Source organism: Sesamum indicum, linkage group LG4 (genome assembly GCF_000512975.1).
Source record: "Sesamum indicum cultivar Zhongzhi No. 13 linkage group LG4, S_indicum_v1.0, whole genome shotgun sequence".
NCBI lineage: Eukaryota > Viridiplantae > Streptophyta > Magnoliopsida > Lamiales > Pedaliaceae > Sesamum > Sesamum indicum.
The window spans coordinates 267,180-283,467 of NC_026148.1; the positions used below are offsets into that span (position 1 = coordinate 267,180).

General features: G+C 35.9%; 1 protein-coding gene across 2 annotated transcripts; it reads right to left on the reverse strand.

The window, feature by feature from the left end:
• Positions 3,016 to 15,438, reverse strand: LOC105159650 (kinesin-like protein KIN-7K, chloroplastic). Of its 2 annotated transcripts, none has more exons than XM_011076779.2 (24): positions 15,293 to 15,438; positions 14,557 to 14,819; positions 14,378 to 14,475; positions 13,827 to 13,916; positions 13,276 to 13,328; positions 12,573 to 12,638; positions 12,438 to 12,491; positions 11,692 to 11,751; positions 9,931 to 10,009; positions 9,294 to 9,361; positions 9,119 to 9,181; positions 8,871 to 8,975; positions 8,381 to 8,485; positions 8,030 to 8,137; positions 7,805 to 7,954; positions 6,671 to 6,853; positions 6,264 to 6,422; positions 5,781 to 6,014; positions 5,430 to 5,570; positions 5,224 to 5,346; positions 5,088 to 5,138; positions 4,709 to 4,756; positions 4,417 to 4,620; positions 3,016 to 3,911 (listed from the first exon to the last, which is right to left on the reverse strand). In XM_011076779.2, the coding sequence occupies exons 2-24, from the start codon at positions 14,808 to 14,810 to the stop codon at positions 3,366 to 3,368; spliced, it is 3,042 nt and encodes a 1,013-aa protein (XP_011075081.1). In that variant the 5' UTR covers positions 14,811 to 14,819; positions 15,293 to 15,438; the 3' UTR covers positions 3,016 to 3,365. The 2 variants fall into 2 exon arrangements, with proteins under 2 accessions (XP_011075081.1, XP_011075080.1); XM_011076778.2 differs by lacking the exon at positions 15,293 to 15,438 and adding an exon at positions 15,051 to 15,277.

Below are 16,288 nucleotides of genomic sequence, written 5' to 3' on the forward strand. Positions count from 1 at the left end.
ATGTAATGAGAAAGCAGCTGTGATCCAAATGAATAATGAAGAATTCCTGAATGTAATTAAGTTGATATTGATGGTGGAGTTTTCAAATAAAGTGATGAGGGAATATCTATATATATTTATTTAACTCTTCAACCAGCTATATATATATATATATATATATATATACGTGTCTCAACAACAAAACCCTAAGCTGCATGCAGATTTCACAAAATCTCATCTCATTAATTCATCAAACCCAATTTCTGTAACTCATCTTTTTGCTTTACAGCTTTTCTTCTGACCCAAGAAATTAACAAAATCTCTTTTTCTTTTTCATTACTGTAACCTTAAAATTTCACAAAAAGGCAACCCATTTCATGACATTGAAACAAAAATTTGGTATAAAAACCCCTCTCCCCCACCTCTTTCATCTGCCACCCTCTCAACCACCTCTTTGTTTCTCTCTTGTTTTGTTTGCTTTCATTCCTCTAAAAATTTAACACCCCACCCCACCCCACCTCTTCAATTTCATGGGCATGTCCAGAAAACGCAGAAATGGATGCCCTCTTGAGATCCGCAATGATGGTCCAAGAATTTGCGTGGACAAAAATGATATACATGAGCTAACAAAACTGGCTAGGTCATGGGACTTCACTTGCTCATTTTGCTTCAAGAAGTTCCCTTCTGCACAAGCCATGGGGGGCCACCAAAATGCCCACCGCACCGAGCGTTTGGAGGAGAAGAGGCTCTTTGTCAGGGATCCCATTGGCTACCGTAAGCGCGCCTATCTTAGAGCCAAAGCCGGTCGCAACTTCACCATTGAACTCCCCCCCAACCCTGCCCTCAATCTGCATGCAGCCACAATAATGCTGAAACATGAGCTTGCCAACATTCATCTACGTCCACCAAAGCTTGTTCCTGTTGGTGGTTTTGGAGAATTTAATGTTGGAAACAACTCTTTTTCCAACACTAGTAAAGATTCTCGGGTGGGTAACATTAAAAATAATGGTGGAAATTTGAAGAATCAGACTTGTGGTGTGATGAACTTTCTGGGCCCAAAGGAACTTAGCCTTGTGGAGAGTGTTGGCCGAGGTAATGCAGCAGATGCAGAGGGCATGGAGTTCAACATTAGTGCCTGTGAAATGAAGTTGGATTTGACTCTCAAGCTGTAACAATTCATGGTGCTTGCAATTGTTTAAGTAATTAATCAGACTCATGATGATGATGATGATGATATATATATACATATATGCTTTTAATTATTAGTCGATCGGCTATAAATGTGGTGGTGAAGGTGAAGGTGAATGGTGAATAATAAAATTGTATTAGTTGGTGGTGAGGATGATTTGATGTCATGTCATGCAAGAGGCAATTACAGATCTTCTCTTTGTATTCTTTTACTTTGGTGATGATGCTCAACTCAAGCCTATCAAATTTTGTAATCCTTCTTTAAAATATACTTCACTTCATCTGTTTCTTATATGTACACTTGAATCAAACTATAAACACCTACAGTTCAAAATTATTAAACAAGATCCACAATGGAAACTGCAAAATGCTTTTGATTATTGTTGCCAATTTCACAGTAATTAGATTGAGATACTATGAATCCTCTATCGTAACGTATAGGTATGACTTGCAAATTTTTGTAATATCTTTTGCGGAATTTAAAAGTAGTTAATTTTTGTAAGTTGATTCGACGAATTTGCAGGGTATAAAATTGAATACTCAAAATTAAGATTTTTTACACTTAAATTTTTTAAGATTACAATCTCGTTCAAAGGTATTATAAATCTATACGTTACGTTCGAATTCTACGAATAAATATTAGAAAGTCAAAAGTGAAGCGTTACTAGAGAAAAAGTGAATCATTGTATTAATCCGTAATACCAAACCTTTTCACACGAATGCCAATGAAGCCTAGCTATATGTGTGGGATGTTGAGTGATGTGCTGGTTAGATTTAATTATAAGTTTATTCGATATTATTGATAATTAGAGCATGATTGTTGTAATGATTTTTGTTGGATATTGATATCCAACATAAATAATTATAATCGATTTTATTTCAATTAATAATGATTCATCGCTCTTATTTAATTAAAAGAAAAAAAAAACTACTTTTAACACGAATGTGGTATATTCCTTTATCGTGAGTGGCCATATACATGTATGTATGTATGTATGTATGTATCAATTTCTTTTAATTTAGGCATTGTGTAGTTAATTCAAATTCACTTAATATATATAGGTATGAACAACCCATTGTGGGTCCCACCTCTGATTGAATTTGGCATGAAATTGTGTGATGAAAGTTATTATCCTCTGTAATCTAATGCTCAGCTTTAAATTGAAAAGGTAGGTTGAATCAAATTTAGTGTAAAATGAGGAAAAGCTTTGTAGTCAATGACTATCCTTTTACCTAACACTATATATGTACATGCATCACTACTACCCTATTCAAACTCAATACTTGGAAAACAGAAAGGGGTTAGCAAGAGCTACGGACCAGCATATCAAATATATTATTTTGAGGAATTAAAATGAATAACAAAAGATCTTCTATTACAAGTTAGTGCCACATTGTATGCAGCTCACTTCTAAATGATAATCTAGTTTAATTATTTTTTTAATTTAAAAAAGAATGCGTTAATCACTTACTAGAGCATAGCAACCTGTAAGACGAAAGTATAATAAAAAACACATACAATAACTAAGTAAAAATGTGCATCTAAAGTGAAACAGTAAGCATAAAGTATAATGAGATGAGAGTTGTTTTAAAATCCGTGATATAAGAATTTAAAGAAAATAAAACAAATTTCCATCACAACCATCTGCTGCTCAAATCTAGTGGCGAAGGAAGCTACCACTATGATCTTGTCAATTCATACTCAATTGAAATAACATCAGTCTCTATCTCTATGCAAGATACATAGGCGTCATATCAGATAATGGTCAAGTCAACCCACCCCCTTCTTTTCACCTTTTATACTTCATCATCTGCATATTAACAAAACAATAGATCCCACTCCCAGGCTTCAATATAACAAGAATTTACAAGGCACTAACTGAAAGCAATAACCCTTTCACAAACCACAAACCAGATTGGAGTTGGAACAGTGTCTGATGCTATGTACATCTACATCACCGATTAACATTTGGTACTAATATATTTTTTGTTACAATTGGATAAACAACTGAAATTTTTACAATCGTTCGAGAAACCAGATAAGAAAGCCAGGCAAGAAACTGATATAGAAGCCACCCCCACGTTACTCAACCCAAACCAAACCAACTAGCACTACACAACCAAAAATTTGTCTCCTACTACCAGTTACAAAAGCTAACTACTGGGATCCTTTAATTTGAACTGGATTATACAGAAACTCAAATGTCACCAGTCTTCCCATTCTCGGTTGTAAATTCATCAGCATCAACTCCCTGAGACTTTTTAAGCTTCGCCACAAGTATCCACATGTTTGCGAGTTCATTCTCTAGGTAAGCCTCTCTTTGTTTCGACTCTTCAACTTTTCTTTGCAGTTCAGCTTCAATTTGATCCCTTTCGGTCAGTGCAACTTCATATGAATGCTCTCTTTCACGACTCAGGGCCAGTTCTCTCTTGATCTCTGAGGATAAGACGCCTGGATCATGCTTTTTGGAATAACCATCTTTCCGCCCGTTCCTGCTTTGAATGGTGGTACGTCGCTGAGCTGGCAATTTTTTCTGTGCTTCCAGCTCAGCCGCTAATCTTTCATTGTGGTTCATTAGCTTTGCAACTTCCTCTGACAGAGCCTTCAGTTCAACTGCTGCAGCTGACGCTAATCCCTTAGCATATGAACTTTCTTCCGCAAGTTTCTTGTTCCGTAGTTCTAGCTCCTCCTTTGACTCGGTTACTTCAGCTAATTTCTTTCTTAGTTCTTCAGTCTCACTTGCCTAGTAGAGGTAAAAGCATAAGATCAGCTTGCAGTGATGCATATGCCTACCCATTAGCTAATATACAGTAGGCAATCTTCACTTTCTCAGATATGGAGGGAAGAAATTGGATGGCAGCAAGTGCCCAGACTGCCTCTGTCCTTTAAATTTCCAATTTGAGAGAAACCCAACAAATTTCCAAGAAAATGTTGAACTAAGTCACTAAATGACAAGAACAATGCTCCTCTGATATGTGAAAGCCAGGTTATGAAGATAAAGAGCTCATCTCTCTCTTTCTCTCTCTCTCTCTCTCTCTCTCTCTCTCTCTCTCACACACACACACACACACACACACAACCCCGTGATCTACTTGTCACTTTGTTTGCTCGTTTTTGGGGTTCTATTTCTCAGCCTACTTCAAAACACCAATTTTGTGGTACCATAGCAGTGCAGTACATGAGTTCTGCTGCTACATAATTTTCACTAAGGAGCTAAACTTCAGAAAAAGGGAGACAGAGCATTGAACCTTAGCTTGCAGAAGTGAGGTATCATTTGAATCCTTTAGCACTGCACTTTCTTTGCCGACTTGAAAGCCCCCATGCAAACTTCTAGTTTCAGAGAAACCTTGTAAATGGCTTGTTAATGGACTGAAGTTTCTCTGTGCAACGGTATCTGAGAGCTGTTGTCGTAATGAGACAATTGTTGCTTGCAATTCCTCACATTCCAAGATCTAATAATAATCATTGTCAGTAAATGTTTAATCCAAATGATGAGTAAGTAAATGCTGTGTGGTAAATATAGCTGAAACAGGGTTGCACCTTTTGGTTCAGCTGTTCCTGGATTATCCGGTTATCAGCAGCTTTAACCTGCAAAAAAGAATATGACAAAGATTTCTTGGGAAGTATCATAAAAGGAGTTTAATTTTGATTTCACCTCCTCTGACCTAAGAGTAACTGTTTCAACAGAATCAACATAATAACCATGTCCATGATAAAGGATGGCTAAGCTCAGGCAATGATGATCGATGAGGATGTATCAATTCTATTTGAATTCTGAACGACAAAATTTCAAACTTTCTAATCTTGTAGCTCCAATGCCAAAAAATTGAAAAGGAAATCCAACTTTGTAAATGACGTCAGAAATCGAAATCCCCCAATTTTATAAAAGATTTGGGTCCACACATCCAAGTTACATTACCTCAAGTTCAAAAGACTTCTCATTCAAATGCGCCATTAGTTCAGCCACCGACTGCAGTTTGAAACAAGAGTTATTATAGAAATTTGAATTTAAACACTGAAGTACTTGATAGAAAAGAAAGAAAATCTTAAATTACTTGTGATTCTTCCAGTTTGTCCTTTTCACCATGAGGAATGATGGAATCCGCAATTTGCTTTCCAAGTGAAGCAATTTGATTGTTTTTATTTTGAATTTCTTCTCTCAAATGTCTTATCTCCACCTCAAAGAAGAAAGATGAAAAAGGTATACTTTAGGATATCCATGAACTTTGAAACACAGAAGACTCAGGATAAAGAAAGATACTTGGATATGATCCTTCTCAGGATCTTGTGCAGCCTCTTCCAACAATCGTTTCAGGGCACTCATGTGAAGTGCCACTTCCCCAGACAAAATTTTATGCTGCTCCCTCAGAAGGTCAATTTCATCCATACTCTTTATGCTGATCTGATGGACATTATACAATGACAAAAGCACATAAGAAGTAATTAACTCAACTGCACACGAGCAGAGGCATGTCTTTTTAATAAAATGAAAGAGAACTTTATAAGCCATGCAAGCACAATAGAGAGTTGTTTGCATGATATAAACAAAAGAGCTTCACAAGAAGAAAGTACACGAGAGTTCAGAAAATGCATGGGAATTCCATATGCATACCAATGGAGTCTCTTGTCCCAAATAATTATCCTCGGGCTCGAACACCTCTTTATTATGTTTCACATCAGCTAAACTGTCGGCAGATGGAGTGGTTTCGAGTAAAGAATGTGAATGTCTTGCTTCCATGTGAGTATTTGTGCTATCAGCTTGAGGAGTTGAAGGACTACTTGTTGATTTGACTCCACTAGATTTGTCGCTAGAGCTTGCCACGGTCCCTAAACCACCATCTCTTCTCTAGTAACCCAGAAAAACTAAGGTCAGTCTGTGAGGCACCATAGGTCGCACGATCTAATTCAAAAATTTCACCCAATTGAGCGCATCTAGCATATTTTTCATAGTAGCAGGACCATTATAACTAACTCCTTTTATTAGGAACAGAAAATAAGAGAAAAAGTTTGAATAAGAAAGAAGAAAGAAAGAAGGAAAGTAAAGCTAACTCACTTAAAATGCTAAAAGAATGGAAGTAAATGACATCTTACACACCCGTAATTTTAACCAGCTCAGTAATCCATTCTTTTTGGTCCTTTTCTCTTCTCTTAATTTGTCATCTACAGTTTCAGTACTGCCATCAAGAGAAACGTACAGGTCCATATTTTCATCTTCCAAGACGAGGTCTCTTCTTCTATGTGGAAGATAAGCAAGCTGTCATCACATCAAAGGGAGGAAGCAGATAGCCATTAGAATGACTTATCACAAAAAGGCAGACTCAAAAGTCCATCCACCCACACACAACCAGACAGAAGAATCTTGGTGGACCAAGGGCTGGCAAGTCCAGGGTGATCTCCACCTCTTTTGTGCACAGTCCACTGTGGACCCACTGATATGTTGTGGAGATCATGGGGGTCGGGAGAGGAGGGGAAGTGGGAGTTAGATGAAATGTTGAAAAAAACCTCTTCTTCTCCAAAGGAATGTCTTCTCCTGAGTCCTGGGCGATGGGGAAATCTTGATGATGGTGAAGCTTTCGTGGATACAAGAATTAGTTTTGTCAGCCTCTGTATTCTGCCCATCAAAGCAGCTTTAGCTTCTTCTTCTTGTTCCAGTCTTGACTGCAGTCGCACTTGACCATCTTCTAGCTTTAGGAGTCAGACAACCACAGTACTCTAACAAGTTAATACATGATAAAGGCTATGGGTAATTCCATAAATTATAGTTATGGATGAACTATTGTGGTGAGGACCAAACACAAAAATATTTACACCTTGAGGGAAGAAATAGTTGAAAATTAATAGTACCATTAAAATGCCAGTAAAATGACGTGACAATAAGAAGTGGCTCTCACTCAAGGAATGAACCAGACACAGCCATAGTTTCTAAAAACCACCAAAATTGGAATAACACACACAGGAGAGCACTTCAGCAGCAGCAAGAATATATTAAGTCACTTAGAAATTCTAAACTTTTTCCCAGGATCAGTTTATGTCAAAGGAGTTATTTTATAAAAAGCCATCTGCTTCACTAAAATCTGATGGATTGTTGCAAGCCTCGCATAACATATAGCAATGATCAAGGCCCCAAAAGTTCGATACCTAATCAAATGGCATGTATTTGGAGTAAATGATCAAATCCTTCATCAAACTCCAATAAGATTGAGACAAGGATTGGCAGTTATATCATATATGGCTGATTCTGGATTTACGGTTAGGCCGTATTTTGGCTGAAGTTCTGGTGATAAGTTGGACATGTGAAAAGGAAAAGGGGAGAAAAAGAAAATATGAAGATGATGAGTTCTCAATAGAAAATAAATCTAAAATTTGAGTCCATACACATAGGATTTTCAAACAAAAGGTCCCCCTCAGTCATCAAATATATCCCACCACAAGTTGGTGCATAGATTGGGCTAACTATTGATGAAAGACTTGTACAAGTAAAGTATTGACGAAGGACTTGTGCAAAGAAAGTACAATCACCACATAATTACAAGCATACACTTCGTAGTAAGGAATGCAGCAATCATGCTCTACCTGTTTCTAACAGATTGTAAAAATGCAATTCAAGATGAAACCTTCAATGTTGAGAGGAAACACCTTCTGTTTGAGGAGCAGAATATCGCTGCCATTACTGGTATCTTTCATATGTGGAACTGTAACAATGCCTTTTTTCAGTTGTTCCAACTCTTCCTTCAAACACCGAATTTCATTTTGGTATTTCTTGATTAGTGATTTTTCATCGATTATCTGCAGATTGACAGGATTGCTTCAGTGGGAAAGCCAAAAACCGCATTTTGTTATGGATATCTCTACCAAGCTTACCTTGTTTTGTGCTGCTTGAATTTCAATATGTTTTGCCCGGTGCGCAAACTTCAATGTGTTATGTGTCTCCTCAGAATTACTTGATGATGGTGTAACAGTGCAGATCAGCTGAGTTCAAACATGTACAGAAATAAGACTGTATTTTCTTTTGAAGCTACAGAAATCAATGATCACCAAGTTTAAGTGACAAAGCTTGCCACCAAACAAGATATACCGACGATGCATGACTTTGTTAAGTTTAGAAAATGTTCGACTTGCAATTATTCTTTTGAAAATAGAAAGCCAGGACAGTTAAACAACTTTGACTGTCAAACTCAAAAGTATGCATAAAGTAAAGGTTTGAACTCTTACAGATACACGTCCATGACCACTAAGTGAGGACTGGAGAAGCCTCGTCAATTTGGAGTCCCTGTAAGGTATGTGTGCAGATTTCCCATCCGTCAATTTCGCAATAACCTATTGGTACCACAGAGCACATGATCATTAGGAAACACTAGTTGATTACCCAAACAAGGAATAGGGGAAGATTAAAGCCTCAAATGGCGTTGCCTGTGAATAAATGATAAGTATCAAATAACCATATCATCATTCACTGCTGTGAAAATTGTTGAATAAACTTATTAGTTCAGTGCTAGAACAATAGAGACAAGTTGAAACATATGCACAACTCCTTAGACCTGTGTGTGAATGCAAACTAGTGATTGATCATACATCTGCTCACCCCATATGTATGTGTGTATAGTAGGGGACGGTGAGAGGAAGATTTGTTCACTTTTCAATAACAAAGTTTATTAAGTGCAAGTATCAAAGTGAAATACAATCTCAATGATTTGGGCCTCACGGTTCCTAGAGTTAACAAGCTCTTATTGATATAGGATCCTTCTTTTCTGCGCAGGCCTGTTGTTCCCGCCCTTGAGCTCTCAGAACCTGCCAAGTCAATTAGGTTCTGCAAGTATGATTCAAAACATGAAGGTTAAGATGTTATCTAAGCAGTTAACATCAAGGCAGGGATCAAAATGTTCTGAAATCTTAATATCATATTCATGAGAGCTAAAGGAAGCAGAAGATGTAAATGAGTATAATAAATACCAGCTGTGACAAAGTAACAGCTTCACCTTCACTGTTTGCACCATAAGGGCTACTCTCTATGGTCTGCAGAGCAAAAATGTTAATCGTACTGCCAGTTTAATTATGAAAATACAAGGAAAACAGCTCTAGGGAATTGCATTTAACATATTTCAAGTCAACAATAATAACCAAATACCAGTGTGAAGATTGTATGACTTCTACTGCTTTGTAAATTGAAGTTTGTCGAACCTACATGTCTGTGCTCTGCAGCATGCAACACAAACCATCAAATATTTGTGCATAAAGAATGGGTGTTGAGGAAAAAATTATTAATCATGCAATTTCATCCAATGAATATGTAATTCTTTTGGCATCAAACAAATGATGATAAAAGTAGTCGATAGCTAGATTGACAGTAACCATAGAATATAGATAATGATATTATGATGGAGCTCATGGTTGTAATAAGAACAAGAAAAACAATAATCCTAATCCAGCTTTGAGGCCATCATGAGCCGCTCAGTAATAGATCTTGTAGAAGCACTTCAAAATGAAAGTAACAGCAGAAGAACATCATAATCTTTTAGCATAAAGTCATAACCAGGAACAGAACAAAATGTCCCATAAATTTAGCAATCAATACCAGAATGGGTTCATTTAATGCAATGCATAAACTTGTTATAGTACGAAGGAGCAGAATCATCATTTAGGGAAAACAGCTTGATATGATACAGAAGATGAGGGCAAAAAGAGGAAGGAGATTGATGGGGTCTTGTTCACTTTTGGCACAGCAGGCCCCTAGACGAGGCTCGCATGCAGGCTGCCACTTTTACCTTCTCCCGCTGCAATAAGGGAGAGCGCATGGGCTGGGGATAATACGACCTCCTCCTTCACTCCTTCAACAAATGTTCCCTGCTAAGAATCAGGTAAGTGGGAACAAATTACTAACCGTGCTAGCAAAGTCCTCTAAACCGAAAACTGACTGAAAAAAAAAGGTGTGAAGGATAAAATATATTCTGCCTGCATAAACTTTTTAAAGTAGCAGTTTACTTCTATATATTAATTTCTTTTGCTTCCAATAAACTGTTCTTAAGCTGTGAACAAGTCCTGAATGAGAACTTTCATGATACATGCAACTCCAAAAGGACAGTTCAACCCACCCTCATAGGACCTTCCACTCTGGATTTAGTCTTTTCTCTTTCATAATTTCTACAAGATGTTGCCTTCCACCATATGTGGCCAAGCTCACGACCAACTATCTAAACATCACATTAGGGTTGTTCACAATCCAGCAACGAGGCTGAACTGAACTGAAACTGAAAAATTGGTACATGATAAAACCGAACTAAAAATTTCGGTTTAGTATTTGGCTTTTGATTATTCAAAAATTCAGTATTCAATTCAATGTCGATTTTTAGTGTTGGTTTACCGAACCATATGAATACTGATTATTTTTATATACATATTTACATATATGTACATTAATTATTTTACTTATTAAAAATTAATAAATAAGAAAAGTAATCGTCATTTTTAATATTTAATTTTAACATTTTTTATATTTTTTAACAAAAGATTCGGTTTATTGGAATACCAGAAAGAGTTCAGTAATTATCAAAACCAAGCCAATTTGATTCTGCCTGGTATTCGATATAGCATTTTGGCCTATTGAATTTTTGGTATACCAAAATTTATGTTTGGTTTAATGTTTAATCTATTGAACACCCCTACTAGTCCAGGCCTGATTATTCCAAGTCAGCCTCCCCAATTGCACAAATAAAGCTTCCACCCACTCCGCAGTCTACTGGACCTCTGCCAGACGGATGATCTTAGAAGAGATGCATAAAAGTAGTTCTCATCCAAATTTTCTTTGTGAAGCTCTATTCCAACTTATTCAAATCCTGCCTCCATAACAGTCCATTCCTTCTCTTAATAGAATTTGAAAGTAATGTTACTCCCATCATCTGATTTAGGATAGATGTAGCTTGGCGGAACTTATCCTGAATGCTCTTCTCCCAGACATTTATAAGTGAAAAGTACGTAAGAAAATGGGTAATGATGTAAAAAAATCACATCAACAGCCCTTAATTGTTAACTCTTCACTTAAAGTCAGCAAAAGCTGATGATAAATTAGGTCTAATCTTGTGACTTGTAGTTTGAAGATTATTCCAAGAAACTTACCCAACACAAGAAACCACTAATTTTATCTTTCAAATGTTTCATACCACAGCAAGCATAATTGTGGTGATAGACGATAAAGATACATATTCAGCTACCATGACATGACAAGTTTGTGGCCTCATTCAAACTCCAAAACAAAATCAACATAAACTTCAATAGTCAAAGTTTTCTAGTTTTGAATCTCATGATAGGACTGCATTAATGATTTTCACCATCCTTGAAGAAAACTATCAAGACAGTGGATCAACTGTTCCTCAATAAAGAGATCCAGTTTGTTTCTTGTAAAAGAAAGAGAGGCAGAATAATGCAGAATGACAACCTTGATTTACCAGAGAAAACATGAGACAGTTCATGTAAATAAGTCCTGAACTTTATTAAAGGATATGAATCAACAAAATAAATGAAAGTATCACCTGTGCGTCTTCTCTAATTCTTAAATTTTGTCCAGCTGGATTCAACAAATCATTAACAACCTGAAAGCCGAGTAGCATTAAGGAGCAATGAAGACAGTTCTTTATTTCGCAAGATAAATTTAAATATAGAAAGAAAAGAAGGGTACTAGTATCACAAATACTAGCTATCTATCCAGAGAAGAAAAAACCCAAAGCTGAAAATCTCAGGCAGCAGCTGCGCACAAGTGCAAAACGAGATTTAGGGTGGATGAATGCTATGTGAAATGGTGCCCAAAAAACTGACCATGTCCAGGATATGATTGACAAGAGCAAAGCAGTATGGATCCTGACAGACACTACTTTATAACTATAAAGTGGACAGTGGGAAAAAGGGAAACATGAAAGCCAGAAGCAGCATATACTGCAAAACTTTTAAAAGGATAACTGCCAAGTCAGACCATGAAATTAATGTATTCATGTGATTGATGGTTGAAGATCGGTAGCTTGGCCCTTAACCACTGATATGCTCTGATATCTGGTATAATTCTGGTGTATCCAAAGAAGATTTGCTTGAAGGAAGAGAATCACTAGTATAAAGAAATTCGAACACGCACTTAACCACTCCAATTATATTCTAATATCTGGTATCAGTCCAAACTATTCAAATAGACTTGCTTCATAACAACACTCATGTGTTAACGCAAAAAATTGAGCACGAGGAACCAGATTCATTAAGTGGAGAAGCTGGAATCGGATTAGAGTCTGACCTCATTGTAGATTTCCAAATAAGAGACACGAAGGAGAAATTCCCGACTTGGAGTCTGAAGCATACATACAATAGCCATTTATTTTCACGATATACTACTTCAAGAATGCATTACAAGCCAAGTCAATTCAAGTACCTCCTGAATAATACTGAAAGCATCTTTCACAGCCAACGGAATGATACCAGGAGATCTCTGATCACCCTATGGTGAAGAAAAAGAGCAACCATATCAAATTACTTAGTTTCTGAAAGTATTGTGGAACAAAGAGCTTCCGCAATTAAAAAATGAGAGCACCTCAATCAAATAAGCACACAAGCCTAAGTATCTGGAAGGAGAATTAGTAGGCCTAACAACGCATGCAGTTTATACTTTAAGACACAACGTTCATGACGCTAGCGATCCTTTCTCAAATGCTTAAAGAGGTTTTGCATCTGTTTGCCTCACTTTAGCTACTACAAACATTTGATATTTTGTGTGTCAGGAAGTAATTCAGTTAGGTACATCAAGTTAGTTTGACTGGGGACCCGTGTTTTGATTGTTTCTTTGTGATTGAAAGCTGATTGATTAATTTGATTCTTTAAGACATAACATAATACTATCAACTCAAGAAGTTAAAACAACATGAAAGAGGTTCCTGAATCCTGTTAATGAAAGCTGGTTGATTAATTCATTCTTTAGGACATAACATAATACTATCAACTCAAGAAGTTAAACCAACACGAAAGAGTAAACCAATTTAGGAGAAAGAAAAATCATACCAAGACTTTCAAGCTTAATCATATATCACATTATGTCAAATATGGAGGACAGAAAGAAACCAGGAAGAAAATTGTCTTACATGCATGGTGTGAGTCTTCCCACTGCTAGTAACACCATATGCAAATATTGTACCTAAAATTGGGGAGAAGGAGGGAAAGAATGAAAATGGGCAATGCAAAGGTAATGTGCTACTTTATGAAGACAAAATCACAAAAAGGAAATAATGAGTAGGGACAGTCAAGAGACTCATTATCTCTTTCATGAAAGCATTTCTTTTCTTACTGTTATGTTCAGGCAAGACCCATCACCATTTTTAGATAGGCAATACCAAATTGATAAGGATTATATTTGGCCAGGCCTCCATCATGCAATGTGATTAATATATGGCACATTTTGAGGTCCACATCAGGCAGTCAATATATAGCCAAAGCCAAAAAAAACAAAAAAGTCAAAAAATGGTTTATATTTGAAATCATTCAACTATAATGGTTATTTTCCTTTTGTTGAATGTTAGCTTGCTAGTTCTGGTTTACTAGCTTTCACAAGTATACCTATGTCGAGGTCAATAACTCAATATCCAATAGATATGTAAATAAAAATCTAATGGATTTGAACCAGACAATTACATACCGTTGATTCCTTCCATTGCACCATTAACAACATGCTGTGCAGCAACGTCATAGACATGCCTTGTTGTGGTCGTAGGCCCAAATACTCGATCTAAACATTGTAATGCAATTTAAGTATAATTAAAGAAATTTGATGTTTAAATCGCACATGCTATAAAGATAAGGAACGAGCACTATATTCTACATTTCCACTATGATTATGCACAGACAAGAACCTATAGACTACATTGTTGAAGCAAAACAAACATTGCCTGTCTGAGTGACCTAGCAACCAAAAGGTCCAAATAACAGATATAAGCCATTTGTGGTGACAGAATCATAACTGAAATGATTCATAATCCATCAGCAGATATGAATATAAGCATGAACATTAAAGAACTCATTTTTTTTTACTGATGAATAAAGCAACTCAACTCATTTCAAATCACTTTAACTTGACATAAGAAAAATCTTTAGACATATTCTTAGTGTATTTTGGCCCCATGGCTGGCTTTTTCCTCATACAATATGGTGATCAAATAATGATGTAATAATCCAACTACAATATTATACCGTATGCGTAAGCAATTGACGGATTATGCTCATTCCTCACAATAGTATCCCCATCTGCATACCATGCAATCTCCTCTCCTTGTCGAATTTCCCTCGGACTGCACATAAAAACATCGATCATAGAATTTACCCAAATCCGAACAGATTAACTCAGTCTTGCAGTTTTGTTTTTCAATTACCTGAGTGGGCGAAACCGCACTGTGACTGTAACATTCTCTTTAGATCTCTCAACATCCAAGGACACACTTTCCGAGTAAGAGTATTGAGGTTTACTTGGAGCAGAGGAAGACGCCGGAGAACTCAGGCCGTCTATAGAGGGCTCCAGAAATTGACGAGAGGATGACGTGGTTGATGACGTCGGCGAATTAGTACTGACTGCTGCTACTGCTTTTGGACTAGGTTTGCTCGACTTTAATCCTTGTCTGGAAGCCATTAATTTTACCTTTACCAGAACAAAAATGAGAATGAAATCAACAAAACTAACTAAATTGTTATAAACCAGCAACAACGTGAAAGTAGATAAAAAGAAGAGAAGAAGTTGAGAGGAGGAAATTCCTCGAAATTTTAAGATAGAAAATCATGCTTGCCAGAACAAACAATGCAGCTCAAAACAAATATCAGACATACGCATCACCGCACATTTTGAACATTAAGATTCGGAAAGAAGAAATACCTAAAATGAGTACTTCTCCTCAGCTCAGTACCAAACATTCATTCGTACACATAAAACGACAGTGAATTCACATAAAAATACTGAATCCAAATGTACAAAACAAAATATAGAAATCAGATCTTCTGAAAAGATTGGGTGAGAAATATGATGATTATCGCAATCATTATGAGCAATGATGAACATTGACATTCACATTTGTAGAGTAAAAATGATTATTTGGGGATTTTGGTATATTTGCTTGCCTTGGAAGCGATGCCCTTTTATGAAAGGCAGGCAGTGCTCAGCAGCTGAAGCAGTTCAACTTCTGACTCTCCTCATTGGTCAAATTTTCATTTTAATTTAATTAAACAAAAAGGAAGTTAGGAGAAAGGCAGATTTGTGTGCAATAAAAGATTAAAGAAAATAAGAAAGCAGAGAGAGAGAAAGAGTTACCGAAAAAGGAGGGGACAAAAAGGGGACACCACTAGTGCGTGACTAAAACTGCCGATGGAGTTGTGTACGTGTGTATTCATGTACACCCAAATAAGTATTGCCTCATTTGTATACTGTACCACACAGAAAATATACATTTCATTCAAACCAAACGTGTCATCCTTATGGAAATATTCTAATAACCTTCACTTGTTTATAGTTTTATTTTCAGTTTGTAATTTTTAAATAATATTTAAACTAAAATATATTTATTTATATTAAAAGTATATTTATTTATATGTCAACAATTTTATTATTTAATCCAAACATATTCTAATAAGTATTAATATTAATTAATACTGAAATACAAAACTAACAAATATTTGACTTATTACCTGCTACTACATCAAGTGAAATTATAATTTGATGTTGCACTAAAAAATAATATTGTTGGGTTAGGAGGGTTTTTGACTAAATTTATTTGAATAACTTAAAGATGATCGATTTTATTTTAAAAATAAATATTTAAATAGTTTGGATAAAAAAGATTGTGTTTGGTATTTTTAGAAAAAAAAATTATAAGATTCGAAATATTTTATTTTGAGATCCTACAAGTTTTTCAGAAAACTCATATTTGTTTAACTCAAATGCCCAATTTTAGTAAAAATTTGCAGCTTAATCTACTAAAAACATACTTGTCAAACTATTTTTCATTGTCTAGTAAAAGGGGACATAATATGACAAGCTGACTTTTTATGAAATAAAAATATAATATTATATGTACAAATAAAATTGAAGATACTCAAAATAAAATAAAGAAAAATACA